Source organism: Centruroides vittatus, unplaced genomic scaffold (genome assembly GCF_030686945.1).
Source record: "Centruroides vittatus isolate TY-2023 unplaced genomic scaffold, ASM3068694v2 contig_7, whole genome shotgun sequence".
Classification (NCBI taxonomy): Eukaryota; Metazoa; Arthropoda; class Arachnida; order Scorpiones; family Buthidae; genus Centruroides; species Centruroides vittatus.
Window position 1 is genome coordinate 3,593,851 of NW_027122442.1, and position 22,733 is coordinate 3,616,583.

General features: G+C 30.5%; 1 protein-coding gene across 1 annotated transcript in view; it reads right to left on the reverse strand.

Annotated features, from left to right (window-relative positions):
- The window catches only part of LOC136980413 (small subunit processome component 20 homolog), a 132,045-nt gene that overhangs the window by 96,434 nt on the left and 12,878 nt on the right, over positions 1-22,733 (reverse strand). Inside the window, exons 5-10 of the mRNA XM_067276519.1 lie at positions 19,441-19,629; positions 19,268-19,352; positions 14,673-14,732; positions 13,035-13,112; positions 9,394-9,549; positions 4,236-4,388 (exon numbers count right to left, since the gene is read on the reverse strand). Of these exons, the coding sequence (XP_067132620.1) occupies positions 4,236-4,388; positions 9,394-9,549; positions 13,035-13,112; positions 14,673-14,732; positions 19,268-19,352; positions 19,441-19,629 (721 nt within the window). The remainder of the gene's footprint in view (positions 1-4,235; positions 4,389-9,393; positions 9,550-13,034; positions 13,113-14,672; positions 14,733-19,267; positions 19,353-19,440; positions 19,630-22,733) is intronic.

The following is a 22,733-nucleotide window of genomic DNA, read 5'->3' on the forward strand; positions in this document are numbered from 1 at the left end:
GTAATAGCTTATCATAATTCTGTAGGAGTAGGTTTGTTCTTTCATAGCATCAATGGCGTAATACGTTTGTAAATTTTCTAAAAATAATTTCCCGAGCTGTTTTCGGATTTACATAAGCCACTACTTCCCTCAACAAAAGTACGAGGTAGTCCTATCATACAGTAGGAGACACAACACTAATTTAAAATAATTATTTAGTGTTATTAAACATTCTATAAATACAGTGGTGCCTCATATAACGTACTTAATCCATTCCAGGTGCACGTCCGTTAAGTGAAATGTCTCTTATACAAAACGCATTTTCCCATAGAAATACATGTTAAAATATCTAATTCGTTCCGCAGCATAAAATAACCGTACTGTATCATTAAAAAATGAACATGGGGTGCATTTTTTTAATCCTCCGTGTAACTCTGCGCGAGTGACATCCGTTTAAAAATTCCTGCGGAATGCGTTCCTAAATTCCGGTGGGAGTCTGTGCCGTCAAACGGCAAAAACGGCTGCTTGTAGCAGTAGTTTATGGTGGAAAGCAACATGGTGTCCTCCATGGCTCAGATAGTTTCATTTCCAGGTCCATTATGTGGTTTTATGAATGAAAATTTAGAAATTGTGAAAGCGCAAGTTAGTGCATGTGGTGATGTAAATGTCTTTACGAATTTATTTCAAATGGTAGCCGGCATTCTAATTTTTTTCATGGCTATTTTGAATGCTCTTTCAACAAATAATCCATTTTATGGTTAAATTTTACAATTGGGACCTTCTTTTGCCTTTAAAAGCTCATATTTTAGAATTATAGATTCCTCCATTACGATACTATCGATAGTGCGAGTGCTGCCATCTTTCTTTCTTTCACCGTTGTTCCTAAATGCCTACAAACAGCAGCGCACTCCCATAGTAGTGGAGACGCAGAGCAACCGCTATTAAAGAACACACCCACGGAAAGTCACCAATTATGTCAGAAAGTCCGGTGTTCGCAGCCAGTCCATTGCTCGAGTCATGTAACGACCAAACAGAAAGTCCTATGTTCGCAGCAACCGTTATTCGAGGTGTACATTATACGAGGCACCACTGCACTTTAAAATAGTTTGTTTATTTACCTTCACTAGTAACATTTGTCATTGTTAAACATGTTCTGCCATTTTTCAACAATATCTCATGAGTCAGTGCATGACGTAAACATGTGACACAATGTGTTTTACTTGGAGTTCAAATGTCAAACGTGTATTTCTGCTTCTGCTTGCCGTACTGTTGTCCCTCATCAGTCAAGTTTAATGTTTGAACTTCAGCCGCAACCTCTCTACTAACATTCTTAGAATTAAGACTAGTACCATAACAGCAAATATTGATATTATAAAAGAAAGGCAATGTCAAAAATTGCATTCAATTTATTTTTATTTTGTGTGAGTATAATTTCTTTTTTACTGTCAATAACACAGTATTTTTTTGTAATTATATATATTTGGTATTCACATTTTGAACTTTTCAAATTCCTTATACCTTGTATATGTATGTGTGTATATATATATTAAAGTACCTTTGTGGCCTGCTGAATATACGTAAATTTCTAATTTGGCCCATTAGGAAACAAAAAGAATAGTTTTTGGAACATTACATAGCTAGCTGTTCTTGTATATATTATTTTTATATTTCTTAATTCTCATTCAATTTATTTTTTCAACCAATATTCTCTTCTGTATTGTTGTAATATGACACAAAATGTCCATTTCTTACATTATATCCTCCATATTTTATAGCTGGCATCCATCATTGATTATTGTTATTCCTAGATAGAATTATAACAATCCTCTGCTATCATATATGCATTTTATTATCACTGTACTGACTGCAGCTATCTTTCAGTTATATCTGCACCTATCTTATCTATATGATAATACATCAACATATAAAAATATAATTTTATTCATGAATTAAACTAGCTTAATTAATAAATACAGTTGTTACATGATCAATGTTATAGTGCAACAAGTGTTTTTCCATCTATACAAAATATTATATTGTTTTTGTTTCACAGTAGTTAAAAGTAATATAATTACTAATATCCATTTTCTCATTATTAGAGTATTGAGTTCTATATATCAACTTCCCAAAGCCCGATGTATTAATACTAAACCAAATGGTTGTTATAGCATATTAATAGCCAATTAATTAATGGTGATTGTTTGACTTAGTACTGATTTTTTTAAGATTTCTAACATCAATTCCAATTACAGCAAAAACAATTTTTTTTTTCAAATGTCCATTCATAAATTTAAAAAAACTTTTAAAAAATGCATGTTTTCAAGTAATCAGAACAAAATGCTTTAATTCTTACATTTATCTTAATGATAAATGTAAGAATTATATTCTGTTTCTCTTCTAATTTTTCTTAAAATTTATTCATATTTATTATTTCACTTTATATTTATACCAGGGCTGTGGAGTCGGAGTTGTGGAGTTTTAGTTGGAGTCAGAGTCGTCAAAAATCTGCCGACTCTGATTACTTTTTACTTTCCCAACTTATTATGTATATAAAACGAAAAAATATTGGAATCATGCCAAATTTAACACACTGAGTTTTCACAAATCTACACGTTTGGAGATTTCTTGAACCCATAAAAATGTCAAATAAAAGGGAAAAATTTATGTATGCGTGTGTGTTGGCATCTAATTTGTTTAATTTCTTTATTCTCTGTCCTGAGATATAAAACAATATCTCAGAATGGGTAAAGTTTAATAAACAAAATTTGGCATGATAGCTTGTGTATAAAGGGACATTGATGCTATTAAATTTTGGTTCTTAATTAAAACAGGGCAGAGATATATAAGGGGTCATGTGTCATATCTCCAGTGTGGTCAGACTTAATAAATATTTTACTCGTTATTAGCATTCACAATTTTTTTTATAAAACTTGTCTCTATCCTCAAAATTAAGCTTGAGTTCTAATATGAGCACAGATAGAAAAAGAAATATTACAAAATTTAGTAAAAAAATAAATCACATTGACCATTCTTCAAATTTGGGTATTAAAACGGCAATACTACACTATCCAGACATTAGCCAAGATACAGCATTGCCGCCAATCCAAGTTTTAGTAGAGCATTTCTTTTCTGTTCTTAAAATTATTAAATCTAATTTAAGAGCTTCCGTGACTTAATAGAAACAATTCTTTTATTAAGTAGTTCAGTTTATAACAGAGATGGAAATTAATAAATTAATCAACTTGGCAAAATAAGCAACCTTTTTCTTTACTGGTTTACATGTTATATTTCTTATTCTTGACTTAGTTTAATGTATGTGCATTCTCATATATTACTTATATATTACCTAATATACTCATATATCATGTACAATATTTTTATTGAACTAATTTGTTTGTGTAAAAATGTATTTACTGTTTTTATATATTAAGTAGATGTGTCAAATTTTAATGTTTAATTAATTTTTTGAAATAGTAATCAGAATCGTCGTCATATTACTTTTCCAGCTGTTATACAGTATAGGCAAAGGAAAAGAATGACGATCAGTCAAAAAATGGCTTTTCCAGATTTTTACTCTTTGGACTTGGGAAGCCTTGAAACGCAGGAAAGTGCAAAAATATTCGATGATTTTCTGTATGCATAGATGTCAGAATGTGTATGGGGGGCACAATTTTATTCAACCACTTTGAAGCCTAATAACTCCTGTGTTAAACAATCTGACTTCAATTCAAAAATCACAAAAGTTATTAGGCTTTCAAACAGGGTGAACAAAATCGTGCTTCACACACACAGTCTAATATCCACACATAAAGGGAAAAAAACCCGAATCTTTTACATATGTTGATATTTCAAGGTGTCCCGAGTCCAAAAATGTGAAATTTGGGAAGGTCATTTTTTGACCGATCACTACACTTCCCCTCTGTTATATATAACAGCCGGGAAAGTAAAAATTATCAAATACATATTTATATATTGACTATATCATTACTCAGAAGAGTCTTTTAGCTTTGGAATAAAAGTTTCTATGTTCTATCTTTATTAGAACTCTATTTATTAAAACTTTTATTCTGAGGTCACGTGACGACATCAGAATTCCTGGACCTACTTTGATAACAAGTCAACCGCTGGTTGGATTTGGAGTTGAATGATAAAGCAAAGTCAAAGCTGGAGTTTGTAAAAATTTTTACACAACTCCACAGTCCTGATTTACACACATATACATATATATCCACAAAAATATATAAAAATAATCTTACCTTGCTAACATCATCTACTGACAAAATTAACTTTCCATCTCTATAGCATATGAATGTTTGAAAAAGTGAGATTAATCTACATAGATGATTTCTTACATCTTCTATTCTTTCATTGTTTAATGATAAATATTTTAGTAATTTTTCAATATATTCCTGAAAAACACAGTTTTTAGTCTCAAAATTTAAAAAATATTATTTATATTTGTTAGTTAAATTTTAAAAATTTCTAAATATAAAATTTATTTGAATATTTTATTGGGTTGTTCGGAAAGTTCGTAGCGATTTTTGATAGCTGACAGTTGAGACACCGATTGACGCAAAAATGATTAGAATTGTACAAACCAATGAATATTATGATAAATGACCTTGAGACGCGTCCGTTACAAAAAAACCGTTAAGATTATTCAAATAGCGTTTAATTTGGCTCATTGCAAAAATGGATGCGAACAACGTGCATTATCGACACTTGTTTCTTTTCTTTTTTCGTAAACGCAAAAATGCTGCACAAACAGCAAAAAAGATATGTGATGTTTATGGTGGGAGTGCTGTATCAGAATCAACTGTTCGAAAGTGGTTTGCAAAATTTAAAACGGGTAATTTCAGCCTTGAAGATGCTCCTCGCTCAGGAAGACCTCCTGTTATTGAAGAGGACCAAATCAAAGCATTATTGAATGAAAACCCTCATTACACAACTCGAGAGATTGCAGACATAGTGAAGTCATCAAACAGTACTGTATTTCAACATCTAAAGAAGCTCGGATACGTGAATCGTTATGACATTTGGATACCTCACGACTTAACGGAAAAAAACTTACTGGATCGCATCTCCATTTGTGATTCTCTTGAAAAACGAAATGAAAATGACCCTTTTCTGAAGCGTTTAGTGACAGGTGATGAAAAGTGGATCATTTATAACAACATCAGCCGAAAACGATCGTGGGGTAAAAAAAATGAATCACCATTAAAAACTCCAAAGGCCGGTCTTCATCCAAAGAAGGTCATGCTCACTGTCTGGTGGGATTGGAAAGGAATCCTGTACTATGAGCTGCTTCCACAGAATCAAACAATTGATTCTGATAAGTATTGTTCCCAATTGGATAAGCTGAACATGGCAATTAAAGAAAAACGTCCGGAACTGGCCAATAGAAAAGGCATTGTGTTTCACCAAGATAATGCCAGACCTCACACGTCTTTACGAACACGCCAAAAATTATTGGAACTAGGCTGGGATGTTTTACCCCACCCCCCTTACTCACCCGACCTTGCCCCGTCGGACTACCATTTGTTCCGTTCTCTACAAAATTCCCTTCATGATAAAAACTTTGATACTTTGGAAGCTTGCAAAAACCACGTGGATCAGTTTTTCGCGGAAAAAACTGGAAAGTTCTACGAAGAGGGTATCATGAAGCTGCCCCATAGATGGCAACACGTCATTAAAAACAATGGTGCATACATAATGGAATAAAAGTATATTTTTAGTATTAAAACAATTTCTTTTATTTCTCTTAAAAATCGCTACGAACTTTCCGAACAACCCAATATTAGAACACGACTGAATTCCTTTAAATTTTGATTTTATATACAGACAAGCTTCTAATATCTTTTTAATCATAAAAATATAAATTATAAATTGAAAAAAATAATTTAAAATAAATTCTGTTTTATTTATTTTTTAATCATTTAATTAACAAGACTATTTGTATATTATATAATTTAAATAAACATCATCTCTATATTCAATACTAACTTCAAAAAATTCTATATTATATTAAAATAAAAGGCAAATCATTTAATTTTATTTAATTTAAAATTTAAAAAGAACCCATTTAAATCAATCTTATTAGCAAAAACTTCAAATGAAAATATTTGCATATATTCAAATTAACGATAAATATATATATATTTAAATTTGTTTTTCTATTCTATTTATAAATGTCTGACAAAAGTAAAAATTGGAAACCATTAATTTGAATATATGCAAATACTTTCATCTTGAAGTTATATTAAGTTACATTAATATATATATATATATATCATAAATGTAATTAATTTCAGATTTTCATTTTATTAATATTTAAAACAAATTTCAAAAATAAATACCGTATTTTACAGACTATAAGACACTACAGACTATAAGATGCAACTGAATTTTGGAGGCAATTTTTTGAAGAAAAAAGTGCGTCTTATAGTCCATAAAATACGGTAACATAATATTTAGTTAGAACTTTTGTGATAGACAATAAAGATCAGTAATTTTATCGTTTACAAGGAAAGGTTCAATTACAAGACTAAAAAATTTTGCCATATATCTTTCAGTTTTCCAAATGTAGTGCTGCATAAACTCTGCTTCAAAATTTCCATTGACTTTTTTTTTGAAAATTAAGGACTTCTGGTTTATATATATATCAAGTTGAAGTCCTTAATCTTCATATATATATATATCACCAAAAGTCATATTTAATTTAATACAGAACTTTATCACATTCATGTAAATTCTAACACATTTCAGTTAAAAAAACATTTTTATGTTTGCTTAACATAAAAAGAATTTAAAATCATAATAATCCTAGATTTCTCTTGGATTATTTCTGGTGGTGTGTGTTTGTTTGAAATAAATATTTTAACCATGGAGACATTCCTGGTAACGGTATTCCCTGTTGGTGGTTTGACAGTGACGGTATTTCCCACTCTTCTAGTTATTGGATACTTTGCTAAATCAAACTCACAACTCAATTTATTTTCTTTGCTCTGCCTCAAGAGAACAGTATCACCTGGTTTCAAATCACATTCCTTTACCCTATACCATTTATCATAGTACTCCCTTTCTCTCATCTTTCTCCATGTATCTCTCTCTCTAACCTCTTCATCACCCCAATATCATCACCAAAGTCAGGTAGTTTTGTTCTAATCTTATGATTGAACAATAATTCTGTTGAACTTATACCCATTGTAGAATGTGGTGTCAAACAATACATTAACCTTTTCAGTAAACTACGATTTTGCCTTTCCAATTCCCCATTTGCTTGAGGCCACAGAAGAGCTGAATGCCTAATTGTGATACCCTGTTGCTCTGCCCATCTTTCTAGTTCCCTGCTAACAAATTGTGGACCATTATCAGCAATGATTATGTGAAGAAAACTGTGTCTAGCAAATATTTCGGTAAAGTGTCTCAAGATTGTATCTTCTTTCGTGCTGTAGATAATTGTCACTTTATAGAATCTAATCAATAATTAACAGCAGATATTATTTTGTTGAAACGGGACCTAATAGATCCAGTGTATCCTATAGCCTATCTGGCATTACATTCCTTTAGAAAGGTGTCAGGTTTATGGATTTTTGGACCAACTAACAGCTGGGATAGACTGTGACAGACTTCAGAAACCATGTCTTGTTCTTGTTTGTCTTCAGTTTGAAATAGTTTGTCATGGTCTTTGTCTTTTAAAATGCATCTTTATGCTCTTTCACCATGTTGGCATCTGGAATGGTGTAGAATATATCTTGCGAATCTAAGCCATCCAGATGTAACAAAGTTGCCTTTTTTTTCTTTCTTTCCATGATATTTTTGTTTCTGAGGTAAAATTCAACTGCTTGAAGCCACCTTTACCTTTCGAAAAAAACACTTCCTTGTTCACCACAAGGGCTGAAAGGGTGTAATTGCACATTACTGTCTATAGTTCTAATTCAAGATTCTTTCTTCTCAACAGTTAAATATTCACAAATTTGTTATATTGAATGTTCCTTTGAAACCAATTGTAGTGTATCTAGCTCACTTAACATGATTTAACATACACTGCATAGTGTAGCTAGTCGTTATTAAAACACAGCTTTACACACCTGTGACCTTTCCAACCTGGTTCACATTCCACTGCTGCCTCAACTGCTGGTTGACAGTGTTGCCAGTCAAGCAATGGTACAGATGCATTCACAGCAAATGACAAAAATTAATACATTCTGAAACTATTTGCAATATGATATAAATGCCCTGACTCGAGAGACTAAAGAAATAGATGATAAAATTCTTTTATAAGTTACATAATGTGCTTTACAAATTGGTATTCAATATTTTATTAAATCACTCTTAAACCTTTACACAGAAAATTGTTTATTAATTGAACATTTTCAGCTGTCTGAACAGCTATCTTCAGAATACAGCTGAATTTCGACATATCAGTCCATAACCTGCACTTTCTCCTGTAATGAAGCCTTCTATGACTGACAATAATGCTCATAATATGACTTCTGCACCATTTTTCGGTACCAAAAAAAAAAACCTCTCTATAAAACTTAAATGATAAGTTTCTATTGCCTATTAATATGCCTCAAGCCCAAACTTATCATAACGACCACAAATGAGTTTAAGGTGACTGTTTTTTCATTTCATTTTTATTGACTCCAATACACATTTTGGATGAATTTATACATCCGAAATGCATATTGTTAAGAACAATCCCTGACTAGTATTAAAGATGTAACAAGTTCACAAGAAAATTCATTCTTCTTATTAGCATTGTCCTTTGCAAAATTCAATAATGCTGAAATAAAACTCTGTCCCTTCTTTTCATTTTTTTCTTTTCCTCTTGGAAATATGTTTCGCATATTTAATGTGCTGCTTAACCTATGGAGAGAGATGCTTTTCATTCAAATTTATAGTAACATCACACAGCTTACATCTCAAAATACTATTGTTACCATATTGCTTCCTTACCTTTGTGAACATTGGAATTGCCCTTATTATTTTACACCAGAGGAAGATATTTAAATATCAATATATCAAAAAAAATTATTAATTAAAAATTTAATTTCAGATTTATAAATAGAAATATAAAAATAAATTTAAGGGCAAAACAAGAAAAAACTATCAAAAATGTGCTCAGTGGTAAAAAAAAAGAAGGGAAAGAGGAACTAATATCCACTCCAAATGATTGTAAACTTAATAAAGAAACAGTCTTCTGTGTAAGTAGTGAAAAAGGGGTGCACTACAACTTCCCAACTTTACTTATATTTGAAAGTTGCTATTTCTAAATTTATTCAAATAATTTTAAAGGTTTTTCTGGATCCTTTCATCATAAATTAAAACAGCTAATACTAGTCATTTATAATAGAAAATAAAATATGTAATCATCATCATATAACATTAATATATTTATAATAAACTTACAAAAAATGAATTCCAAATTACTACTGTATTTTTCTGTTCTGTATACTTAGCCATTAAAATCAATGTTTCAGTAAAAATTTTCTGAAATTCATCCCATACAATTTCTTCCTTGTTATCCAGTCCTTGTCCAAGACAATTTATCAAAATAGAAAATATCTGAAGAAAAGAAATTTACATATTTACTAATTAAGCTGTTATTTTATAATTATAGGCAGTCCTCTACTTACAAACATTCAACTTACAAACTTTCGAAGTTACGAACAAAGCCAACAGATGGCGGGTTAACATGAGTGTGAGAGGTAGGTGAGAAGCTCTTAGTTGAGTTTGGACTGTAGTTGTGTGTCAATCGTGTGTGGTGTCATTCATTTACTATTAAAGTGCAGTTGGTTATTTTGTACAGTCAAGTTTATTTTTGAAGTTTTATGTTAAAAACATTTACAGTACATACATATGTACATTTGTAGTTGTTTTAAATGAGTAATTTTAATAAATAACGTACATGTGATTGATTTGAATTTATACTTTCCTTTAACAATCTTAATTCAACATTATTCAAGTAGCCTAAACATTACATAATTGTAAAAACAACGTTGTATTTGAGTTTTTGCGCCAAACGTCGTCTTTTCGAGTTACGAACTTTTCGACTTGCAAACGACCGCTATGGACGGATTAAGTTCGTAAGTAGAGGATTTACTGTATATGCAATTTTATTTAACAAATTTATTATTTTCATAATATTAATGTAATATAAAAATAATGAATAATAAAGACAAAATCAAAATTATATTTTAGTATTTATAAAATTATTCATAAACGAAAGTGAAAACAAGAAACAAGTTACAGAACAACAGTAGTTATAGTTGGTCTTCTATGAGGGCATTTCAAAAAGTAACAGTAAATTAAATATTTTGAGATATATAATTCAATTATAGATACAAATGATATTTATTTTTTCTACATAATCATTCTTTTTTTCAATACTGTTCAATACTTCTCATACTGTTGCACAACTTCTTTACTCCATAAAAAAAAAAAAAAATATTTTTGGATATACATTCAGCCAGGAATACACTGCTTCTTTTACCTTGTCTTCATTTCCAAATCTTCATCCTCTCAAAATGTTCTTCAGAGGTCCAAACACATAATAGTCAGAGGGAGCAAGATCAAGAAGTCTTCTCATTTGCCATCTACTGTGCCATGAAAGCTGTAGAAGTCTGAACACAATTCATCTTGTGCTCATCAGTCAACATTCTAGGCACCCACAATACAAACAATTCATACAACTTATGATACTTGAGTACCTCCATGTTCTCAAGTATCATAAGTTGTAATAGTAAGTGTAAATCCTATACCAACATTCAATTTCCTGGCCAGAACTTCTAAAGAAATGCACCTGTAGCATTCTTCTATGAATTTAACAAGATTTCACACTTTCCGACTACAAAAGCTTCATGACTGTTCGCTGCTCCTCTGCAGTGCAAACAGCTAAGAGCATTACCTGTTTTGTAAATGCTTCCCTTTCATGATCAGCAGATACCTTGTTAGTTTGACATCAATTTTCATAATATAGGATATATCAAAATGATGTTAATACTTAAATTTAAAAAAAAAGAAACTTATTTAACATTAATAAATATTTAATTCAAAACATTTATCATTTATGAAATGTTACTAATAAACTTTCATTAATAATATTTCACACACAATTATTTTTATTTATATTACAGTAAAACTTCAATTATCTAAATTAATTGGGATTTTGGGCCATTCAGATATGCAGACTATCTGGCTAATTGAATTTTTGCTTAAAATAGCCTTTTTTCTATCCAAAAACACCATTATGTACAGTACATTTGAATATAATTCCATACAAATAAAATATTAAGTGTGAAGATGTACTGTACCTACAAATGAATATACAGGTATCACTTGATTAACACGGTTAATTAATCCCTCAATGCCACAGCATATATCAAAATCATGTTAATCAAATACGGTATTCTACATTAAGTGAAGACAGCTGGTAAAGTTGTGTTAATTAAAACTTCTACCACGTATATAAAAAGATTGCCGCAAATTAATTTTGCACGTTAATCAAATCCCAGGTTAAGCAAAACCTTGTTACGTGAGGAATACCTGTAGTTTATTTTCTACATTTACGAAAAATTTACTTTTTGTACATGTACTGTACATACCTATTTATTTTTAACAAAATTGGAGGGAAACCAGATAATTGTAGTTTCACTGTATTAATAAAAAATATAAATATTTTTTCCATTTAATGTTAACATAATTCTGACATATCCTATAGAGCAGGGGTGGCCAACTTTTGTGCACATAAGATCTACTTTTTATCGTAAAAATGTGTCGCGATCGACTTGTTGTCATAGGCATAGTCTAAGGGCTGTTTCACACTGTCACCGACTGGTCCGACCGGTCCGACCCACCCGAGCCTATAATCGGACCGACTAGCAGTAAAAGAATTCACACTGAGTACGATTATGTCGGTGGCCGACTCGTAAGGACCAATCGGAACGCGTCTTACAGATCACAACACTAGCCAATCGTGGTAAGTTTTTCAATTTAAACAGAAAACATGGCCGTCTTTATAAGGTTGTCGTGTGTTCGCGGGCTAACGACACCATTTTAGCATTTTTAATGTCGCTTTCTCTTGTAAATGAAATGTATTATGGTGAATTAAAGTAATTCGTTTTGTTAATATCGATGAGTGCCTGCGTATTTCTTAATAAAGTTGTTCTTAAACGAAGCAAATAGACGGAAATAAAAAATCGTTCGTAACTTTTAAACGGTTGATCGTAAGTAATATTTTTTTAATACCAATCGATTCAGCATATCAAATTACATTTAGATATGTCTACGTCTATTCGTTAATATGAAGTTTAAGACTATTTTTTTAGCTGGATACCTTTCGCTTTACTCTAACCAATTATTTTTTTCAATGTCGCCTTTATAATCGGCTCGCCGAATATCATAAAGCCATGGATATTTTCTAACTTCGTTTATTAAAGCTTCCGAGAAACTTTACCTTCCGCCATTTTCTAACTTCGGATAAATCTAAACTCTGATTGGTTATAGCTTCGAAGCTCTCATTGGCTGTAGCTCACCGACTGCTCTGACGCGACTACAAATATTTAACTTTTTAAATCTGTCCGACTGGAACGACCAGTTTGTCGACCGACTGCTGTTGCCATGGCAATACGACTAGGAGTCGGACCGGTCGGCCCAGTCGGTCATAGTGTGAAACAGCCCTAAGTGGGGAGGAGAGTGTGAAATACATACTATGTTTATACACTGTGTTTCAGTACGAAGTGCACTCACTGCTTACAAGTCGAGTCATAACTGCATGCATACAGTTGCGTTCGGTTACAAATATAATACATTAAGTCAAGACATCGCTAGCGATCGACCAAAATTGGCTTGGCGATCGACCCGTCGATCGCGATCGACTTGTTGGCCACCCCTGCTATAGAGTAAACAATTTTTAATTGACATGAACATTCCATGCTATAGTAGTGTGTGGCATGGAATATTAATAATCTAATGCTTAAGAATATAATAGTAACAATATTTGCTTACTTATTTAAATTATATACTATTTAAATATAAAATTCAAAACTCACAGGTTTGATACAACTATGAAATTCTTTTCTAACACCTTTCATCACGTGAAATAATAGCTGTGCAAAGCCATTAACCATCTGTAAAATAATATTAACCAATTAATAAGTATATAACATATTTATTGTGAGAAAATACTCTATTTATATCTAACATTATGGTTCCACCTGTTAACTGAAACAAAATTCAGAATTTTGCATTTAACTTCTAAAAATAGAACAAAACTCAAAATACAATATAAACGGCTACAAAAAATTCACAAAAGGCACAATTTTCAAAAAATCTACCTATCGTAAGTATGAAAAAAAATTTAAATATCTATAATATCTTTATTATTAATTTAAAATAATATTTTTGCAAAAATATAAATAGGTAGATTAATCATTTAGTACTGTGAAAGAAGCAGAATGACTGTATAAAGTGGTTTAAAGATCAGTTTTGTGTGTAAGCATTACTTCCATTTGTTTTCTTTATTTAATAATTTATAACATATACAGTAGAGCATTGATTATCCAACCCCCAATCAACCGTCACATCGGTTAACCGACCGCGTTCTAGTCGGCAAATTCAAATGTCCGCTAGTGATGTGGCGCTACAATATTTGGTTATGTCTTGGCTACTTTAATATTATTTTTGTTAAATTTTTGCGTGTTTTAGCTGGCAACACTGGCTCGACCATGAAAGGGAGGCCAGTATTTAAACCAGGCTTGATTTTCTATTTTTGTCTTTATTTTGTGCAAAATAAAAAAATAATTTAACGATGATTATTATTTTTAAAAAACTTGTTAGGCTTAACATCGATGAAAATTCAATGCGAAGTAGGTTAATGGTGATATACTAATATGCTTATTACATGGGATATACTAATATACTAATACACTATACTAATAATGCATTTTTTCATACTTTTCGATTATCCATTTTTTTCAGTTATCCGATCAACCTCAGTCCCCAATTGAGTCGGATAATCAATGCTCTATGTACATTTAATTCTAGAAGGTAAAGAAACATTTGTGTCAAGATTAGAATATTTGAATTTTTTATTCAATGCCAGTATGTTCAATCACCTTCATTTACTCTAACTTCACTATAACCTTGATACGAGATGACTTTTTTCTCAGAAAATCTGTAACAAAACTGTATACTTTAGGGAAAATTTGGTAATTATATTCTTTTTACCTCAATTTATATTACTGTCAAAACATAGTGTAGTAATATGTATTATTTACCTTGAGATACTTAATTTTATTTTTCTAAATGTCCAGAATTATTTCTAATAATATCGTGCTTGATGATCAGGATGAAGGCTAATGCAGCTAACACTGTTAAGTAATCTTAGGATTTATTTATGTCATTTGACATACTAAATAAAATCATCCAGTTTAATCTAAATTAATTAATTAAATATTATAATTATTAATTTTAATATGAGATGGAGCCTAATGCCACACTCTAATGCCAAATTCATTTCTAATTTATAATCATTATATCCAAATTTAGCCCGTTCATTTATGGCAGTTGTGGGAGTATATTTGCTTAGTAACAGGTTTTTGGTTGGTGTGCATATATGTTATATTGTTAATATATTTTTCTATATACATATTTTAAACAATAAATTTAAGATTTTATAATAATATTACCTTTGAATTGTCTTCCAATTGACGAAACATAAAAATAAAAAACTTTTCTTTGTCATTCACCTGCAAATTTATAGTAAAGGTTATATTAAGATATTAATACAAATGATAAAGTTTCGAATTTTTAATGTACCATATATGCTAGTATATAAATCAACATTATAGGTTAAAAAAATTTCTCCAAAATTAGAGGTCAACTTATGTGGCAGATGTAAAATCTTTGTTACAGAATAGTAAACAAGTGGAAAAATGCTCCTGATAATCACTAAGTGCCACTTAGCAGGTCAATAAATGCAGCAGGCCACTACAAATATTTCCAACTAAAACTTGTGTTTGATTAACCTTTTTTTAATTTATTTAATATAGAGACTAATATAATAATAAAAACTCAGTATAAACAAACATTGAACAACACACATACTATTTTCAGCAATATTTTTATAGTCACTTGATGGCCTACAAAGATTCTGTTATCACATCTACTTTTGTCTGATATATACAGTAAGACCCCGCTTAACGTGAGGGATGTGTTCCTAGATGAAACAGCATTAAACAAGACCATTTTAACATAGAATAAATAGGGATAGGAGAACACACAACCAAAAAATAAGCAAATTTTACTATAATTTTAAGTTATTTTTATATTAATTTGTATAATAATATATGTTAATTAACACATAAACATATGCAAACAGAAATGTAAAGTTCATTTTTTGTGATGAAGGTCCTGGCTTTTCTGAAATTCTTGTTCTTTTGCAGTAAAATTGTGAAGTTTCATTTGTCGCTTTTTTCTTTCCTTAAGCAAATGTCGGTTGCAGAAGATTGCATCCAAAATGCCTCATTTTGCTCGCCTTTCAAAATCTGGATCATTCTCTACAGTTTGATCAACGATTTCAGTTATCATTACCAAACTTTTACTAAGGAAATATGTAGAGAAATTTTTTGGGTTCTTCGTTTTCAGAATCTCTATTTTCCAGTTCCACATGAATTCCACATTCTGCCAGTTTTTGAAGGTCGTCGGTAAGGCTCTCACCTGCTGTAACTCCTCAATATCCTGCTCGTCTACTTTTCTAGTCCTGCTATATTGATTAGGTTGAGAATGGTCAATCTAACGATACAGCGATAGAATCTTCTCGTCGAGAATTCTTGAATATCTTCAGCCATAACTTCTTCCACACTTCATTTGTGCATTTATCAGTTAATTCTTGCCAAGCGAAGTTGATATTTTTTACGGCATCCATGATGTTATATTTTTATCAAAATTGCACCAAACAAACATAGATTTAAAGAAAGTACACCTTTTGCCACCTTTTGCTGATTGATTTGTGTTCGCAAATAATCGTATTATATACGAATCAATGAAATGCCGCAATAATTTAAATCAGCGCTTTTTCTAGGCTTCGAGCAGACCACGTTATATCGAATCAGCATTAAGCGAGGTCTTACTGTATTTTGTTTTTTTATTATTAATAGAATAAAATTCAGTATATTCAAATGAAATATCCTGAATTTTGTTATTTATATAATAATATATTTATTATATATATATATATATATATATTTTGAAAATGAGGCAGGTTTTACTATATAATACTGATATTAACTTGTTACAATATGCTGATGATTTGGTTATCCTAGAAAAAAGCTCAATTAACATGCAAAGTTAAACAGATTACATAAATACTTGCAGAAAATAGCCTTCAAATCAACCAGAATAAAACAAAAATGTTTCATTGACAATAATTATACAGAAATACAGTAGAGCATCGATTATCCGACTTAATTGGGGACTGGGGTTGGTCGGATAACCAAAAAGTATGAAAAAATACATTATTAGTATAGTGTATTAGGCCTGGTTTAAATACTAGCCTCCCTTTCATGGTCGAGCCAGTGCTGCCAGCTAAAACATGCAAAAATTTAACAAAAATAATATTGAAGTAGGCAAAACATAACCAAATATTGTAGCGCCACATCACTAGCGGACATTTGAATTTGCCGACTAGAACACGGTCGGTTAATCAGGGGTCGGATAATTGATGCTCTACTGTAGTTAAAGAAATTTCTTATTTGGATATTGTCTTCACTTCTCCTCCAACTTTCATTAAACATTTTAAATTCATAAAGAAGAAAGTAATGTTAAGAATAAAAGAAGTGAAAAAAATCCATAGATCAACTAACTCGCCCAATATTTATTTACACAGATTTCTCAGAAACTCATCAGTAGATACTCTTGTGCTCTATGTATCCAAATTTGGGATATTTTTCAATTTAATAATTTATCAAAATTATATGTTATATTATAGAGAAACTATTCAGTCTAGACCAGGAGTCGGCAAACTTTTTTTATTGTCGACCCCTACAACTTTTCAAAACCTCACATCGACCCCCACCAAAAAAATGTGCGTTACAAGCAAAAAAAAAAAAACGCTTACTATTGTAATACATTTCTTTTAATTTTGCATTTTTTACATTTATTGTATTTATGTTAATAATAATTTTTTGTAATTGACAACCAGTGAGACAGGTGAGCTTGACGATCCTTAGCAAGATTTGGTTCAAAATTTTTAAGTTTTTGTCTTAAACGTAGAACTTTCAGACAATTTAACTTATTTCTCTGTTTTGTTAAAATGGAATTATCATGGCTGAAACCAGCTTCGACCATATATGAACTTGGAAATGCCAGCAAAAAAGGTTTTACCATATCACAAAGTTTTGTGTATTTTTGTTATATTTATATTCGTTCAGAAATTGCTCAAATTTAAATTTTTAAAAAGTGTTTTTGCTTTAATTTCAGCTAATAATTGAATTAGTTTATCTTGCAAATTGATGCCGACATTTTCAATTTGCACAGAAAATGGCACCATGATCCTTTCTAGGATATCAATATTTTCTAAATCTTCAAAATGCTGTACTATTAAACTCATTGAAACAATATTCAAAAACATAATAATACATATAGTTATATTTGTGACTTTTAGTGTCAATTTTTCCATTGAACCCCCCAATAATGTTATATTGACCCCCAGGGGTCGATATCAACCACTTTAGCAACCCCTGGTCCAGACTGACCTGTACCTTATTTTGCCATTAAAGCAGAGTTAAATATTCAAGATATAAAAATAAATGTATCTAGAAAGGAAATTAATGCAGTTGTCCCTTGATAGTCTGACGTTTTGTAATCCGACATGCTCAGTAGTCCGACGCACCTCCCGTCAAGGTCACCGTAGTCCCCGTCTTCAAAGTGTGAGCACAGTATGTACGTACATATTTACATATGTACATAATTAATCTACCTGCATTGTAGCATTTAGTTATAATGTTTATAAATTATTGTATGTACTGTATTATTTATGCCTATACATACTGTATGTACATTTATTGGCTTCCATATTTCTTTTAATAAACATGTTTTAGTTAACTGAAATGGGTGTTTCATTTCCATATTCATCTAGGCACCATTTTACTCATAACATGTAGGAATATTATAGGCTACTGCTAGCAAAACAATGCCAAATATGTACAGTAGACCCCCCTATAACACGGTAGAAAAGTTCCGTGTTATAGGGGGGTCTACTGTAATCACTTTCGGTAATCCAGACGCTTTTGGTAATCCGACATCCCTTTGGTCCCATACCTGTCGGATTATCAAGGGACAACTGTACTCTAAAAAATAAATATAGTAAAAACTACTTTAATGGAGTAGGAATTACATAAAAAGATTCAAGTGCTTTCAAACATTATATTATCATTATCAAAGGAAAAGGTTTGTAATTTAAAACATAGGTTGCATTAATGTCATGTTACTTTTATCTATTATTTCTATCATTATGCATAGTATTTTATTGTAACTATAGCAACAATTTTGAATTTTTCTATTATAAAATAACTTCTATTTTCAACATGTAGCTCCTAACAATGAGTATTAAGGGCTGGATTTATATGCATTTAAAATCGCAGTAATGTGTACACATACATATGTATGTAAAAATGCCAAATATATACTTTCTGTATATTTATTTAGTATGAAAAGTCCTGGTAACATCAATAAAACTTTCATCATCTGAATCCAAATAAAACTATACTGAAAATTGAAACACAGTAGAGTCCCGTACAACGCGGGGGATTCGTTACGCATTATAGGAAATCGCGTTATTGAAACCTGCATTATCACACGATTTATGAAAGTTTAAACCTTGGCCTATAAGTTGAAAAAAAAAAAAACATATACCTCTGATCGACAAAATTCAAGGGTTGTTGCTTGCTTTATTTGCACATTGTACGGGACTCTACTGTACATTCATAACATCTGTCTCAGTCGCAAAAAATTGTAATTTGAGTATAATTTCATTAAATTCAGGTTAAAAATAATTTGTTAATAGAATTTTTAATTCAAAATAATTATGTATTTATGAAATACACAATTATTTCTTATTTAAAGAAATCGTTTTTCAGATAATACTCTTTGCATCTAATTTACATTTTAATGTGTATTTTAGAATTATGATCATACAATAGCACAATTAGAATTACTTTTAAAAATTATTATTAATAAAATTTAATATATATTACAAAAAATAAAGACAAGATATAATATTTACTTTCCGCACAAGAAACGCAAAACTTTCTGCCGCAAAATTACGGATGTATTCTTTTTGGTCATCTTTTAACAAAGGCAGGTAAGTTCTGAAAAAATATCAAAAATATTTCAAATAAATAACATTACTATAAATTTTAATTTCTAAAAAAAACCATATTTTATTATATTACTTACATAAAAACATTTTCAATATCTTTCACCATATATCTCCAAAGAAATTTGAAAAGGTAAGACAAACAGACAAACACATTTTCTATCATTTCAGTACTTTTTGTGTCCAAAAGTTTAACAACTGATGAAAAAATCTTTGGAAAAAATGGATAAAAGTCCATTTGTAAATCTCTGGCCAATGCTACAACAAGTCTGTATAAAATATTAAAAATATCTTAAATTAATAGGCGATTAATAAATAAGCAATAGTTTAATCTCATATTTTTGATAAAAATTTTTAAACTAATAGTAACATTTTTAATAATGACTTTCTTTGTTTTCAAAAATATAAGTTTTTTCTGATATTTTTTTCTGAAAAATATAAGCATTAATGCATAAAAATATTAATGTCTAAACCCGATAGCTATACATTAAAGCCAAATATGAATGCTTGATTATACCAGGCTATTTTATTACTACTATTAATAGTGGTAGTAAAATAACCCAATGTAATCTAGCAATCATTTGGCTTTTATATTAATGCATTAAACTGTTATTATTTTATTAGTATCAAGGACAAACTAGCCACTGTAGTTAATCTGTTAAATTAAACAATGCATAGTTAATAGTGTGTAGAATTGAAATAATGAAAATACTTTTAACCCAGACGTCTTCAGGAGTAGACAGATGAAAGTGGAATGCCGACGTCTATTAGGAAAGAAGACAGAATAGAGTAAACAAGTGAGGGGAAGTGGATTATGATGGTAGCAATTGATGCAAAAGAGAAAGGAGATATTTCCAGAAAAAAGAAAAAAGACTTTGTCTGTGAAGGTTGAACACATGTTGGTAAATCTTGTACTTTTCTACAATGCTAGTATGAGCCATCCATACCAGTATTTTAAAAGAATAAATGTTTAAATGTTCTGAAAAGAAAATTCAAAGAGAGAACATTTGTTTCTTGGAAGAAAACCAGGAAAAATATTAAATAATAAACTGGTATATCGTAGGAAAATTATGAAATAGTGAAACCACGAACATTAAACAGGTTCAAAAATTAAACACAGTTTTGTTAGTTGGTGACTATATACATTCAATAATTGTTTCCACTGCAGTGTCAAAGAATGTAGTCATTGAGTTTTTTAATCTTGTCTTAAAATATATATTTTGTCCTGGATTTTTAGCAATTTTTTTCTTTACAATGAAAATTTTTGAAGATATCCAATGTCACAGAATTTTTAAACAATTTACATAAATAAATAATCCTTCGAAAAAATCTTTAACTGGCGTGAGGTGTGATTAATTGCCCACGCTAATGTAGCTTGAAGAAAGACCCAGGAGGGATCCGAAAACGTTAGCGTGGACTATTAATCATACCTCACGCCGGTTAAAGGTGTTTTCGAAGGTTTATTTATATATTACTCTGGTGTGCTTTGATTCTTTATTAATTTACATAAATATAGGCAGAGAAGAGCCTATGAAAGAAAGTCAACTCCAAGAACGTTGATTATATTAAAGTGATTGTGAAAGGACATTTAAAAAGATTTTGAAAGTTTTTCTTTTTGAAATAATGATCATGTCTTCAATAGTGTGTATTTTTTAAATATATATTTTATCTTGGATTTTTTTTACAGTGATCAATTTTATTTGTATTTTACAGAAATAGTTGCAAAAGTAATTCTCTCACTCTCAAATGAGGATAAAGTAATTCTTAGTTGAGCAATCTGTAAGAGTTTAAAGTGATATATTTTAAGAAACAATAATTATATTTCAAAGAAACATTGGGATTAAATGGAAAATAATAGGATTTTTAATAATAAGATTATTTAAATACTTTCAGAATATTTACACATCATTAGATTTACAATGTAAGCAATAAAGTAAATTAATGGTATTTGGATAAAGATCACTAATTAAATGGTAAAAACACCAGCTAGCCAGTTTCATATCATTATTTCAATCATGTTCTCAATAATTAAACTGTTTTATTAATTTACAACAATAGTACCTCATACTCTGAATAACTTTAACTTTGTGTTATCCAGAGTCTAAATGCTAAATTCAAGAGAAATTTGATCTGGAGTTTGAATGATGTTTCTATGTTCAAACTACTTATGCAATGAAAATGCTGCATAAACACCATCTGTTGTGTGCCCAAGTTGTCTCTCTCTCTCCTACTGTGAAAGCATCTCTTGTATTACACTCATATTTTCAGCACTTTTTGGACTGCAACTTTCAAACTGCATATCTATAGATTTCCACTAATGTTTTCTATCCATCCATCCTTCCTTCATCTCAAGAATAGAGTTAGACAGATGAAAATTGAGATCAGACACAGAAAGCTTAGGGACTAGAGGCTCCAATTAACTATATATGAACTTCCAGTCTGAACCAGAAGTCACATCGACAGATCCCTGAAGTAGCGCTATATTCACATCGCGCAAGTGTAATATGACGACATTGGCTGCACGCAACAGCGTTCCAAAATGCAATTTTTTCTAAATCAACGGTCAACTTCGACGGGATATTTAAATTTTGTAGAACAGAATTCCGTTACGCCTGAGGAAGAACCCAACGAGGTTCGAAAACATTTGCGATTTACAGAGAAAGAGAGAAGAAGCACACCGGTCAAAGGCACTACAGTTGTTGATTCTAATTTATTGTCACATAATTTTTTAAATTAAAATATGATTAAAAATTGCAGCCTGGCATTGTGACAATAATTTCTCTTTATTTTTGGTATGTTTGGTTAAATGTGTAACTCATACCTATTAACCATGGCATGCAATAAGAATGTGGAAGGAATGAAACCGATAAAGAAGGTTGTATTATCAACGATTGAGATGAAAAAAGGACTTATTGCAAAGCATGAATGCAATACACATATGGCAGGTCTGACAGCCATGTTTAAGATGCCAAAGTCAAAAATGTGCACTATTCTTAAGAAGAAAGCAATAAAAACAGCAAATGTGGCTAAAGGTATGAGCTACTCCAGGCAAACACATATTATTGAAGAGATGGAAAAACTCATCCTAGTGTAATTAAATGAGAATCAATTGGCTGGTCATATTATCTCTGAGAGAATTATTTGTGAGAAACCCAAGCAAGCTGCATAGTGACTTTCAGAAATAGGGACATCACCCTCCTCTCTAAAGTACAGCAAATACAATTTTCATTTTATTATACAGTTTTTACAAATTTTTACTTATTGTTTTGATGATTTAATTTTTTATTTAAGGCAGTAAACAGCAAATACAAATAATTTAAAGTAAAAAATAACACAAATTTAATTGTGATATTTTTACTTTAAATTATTTGTA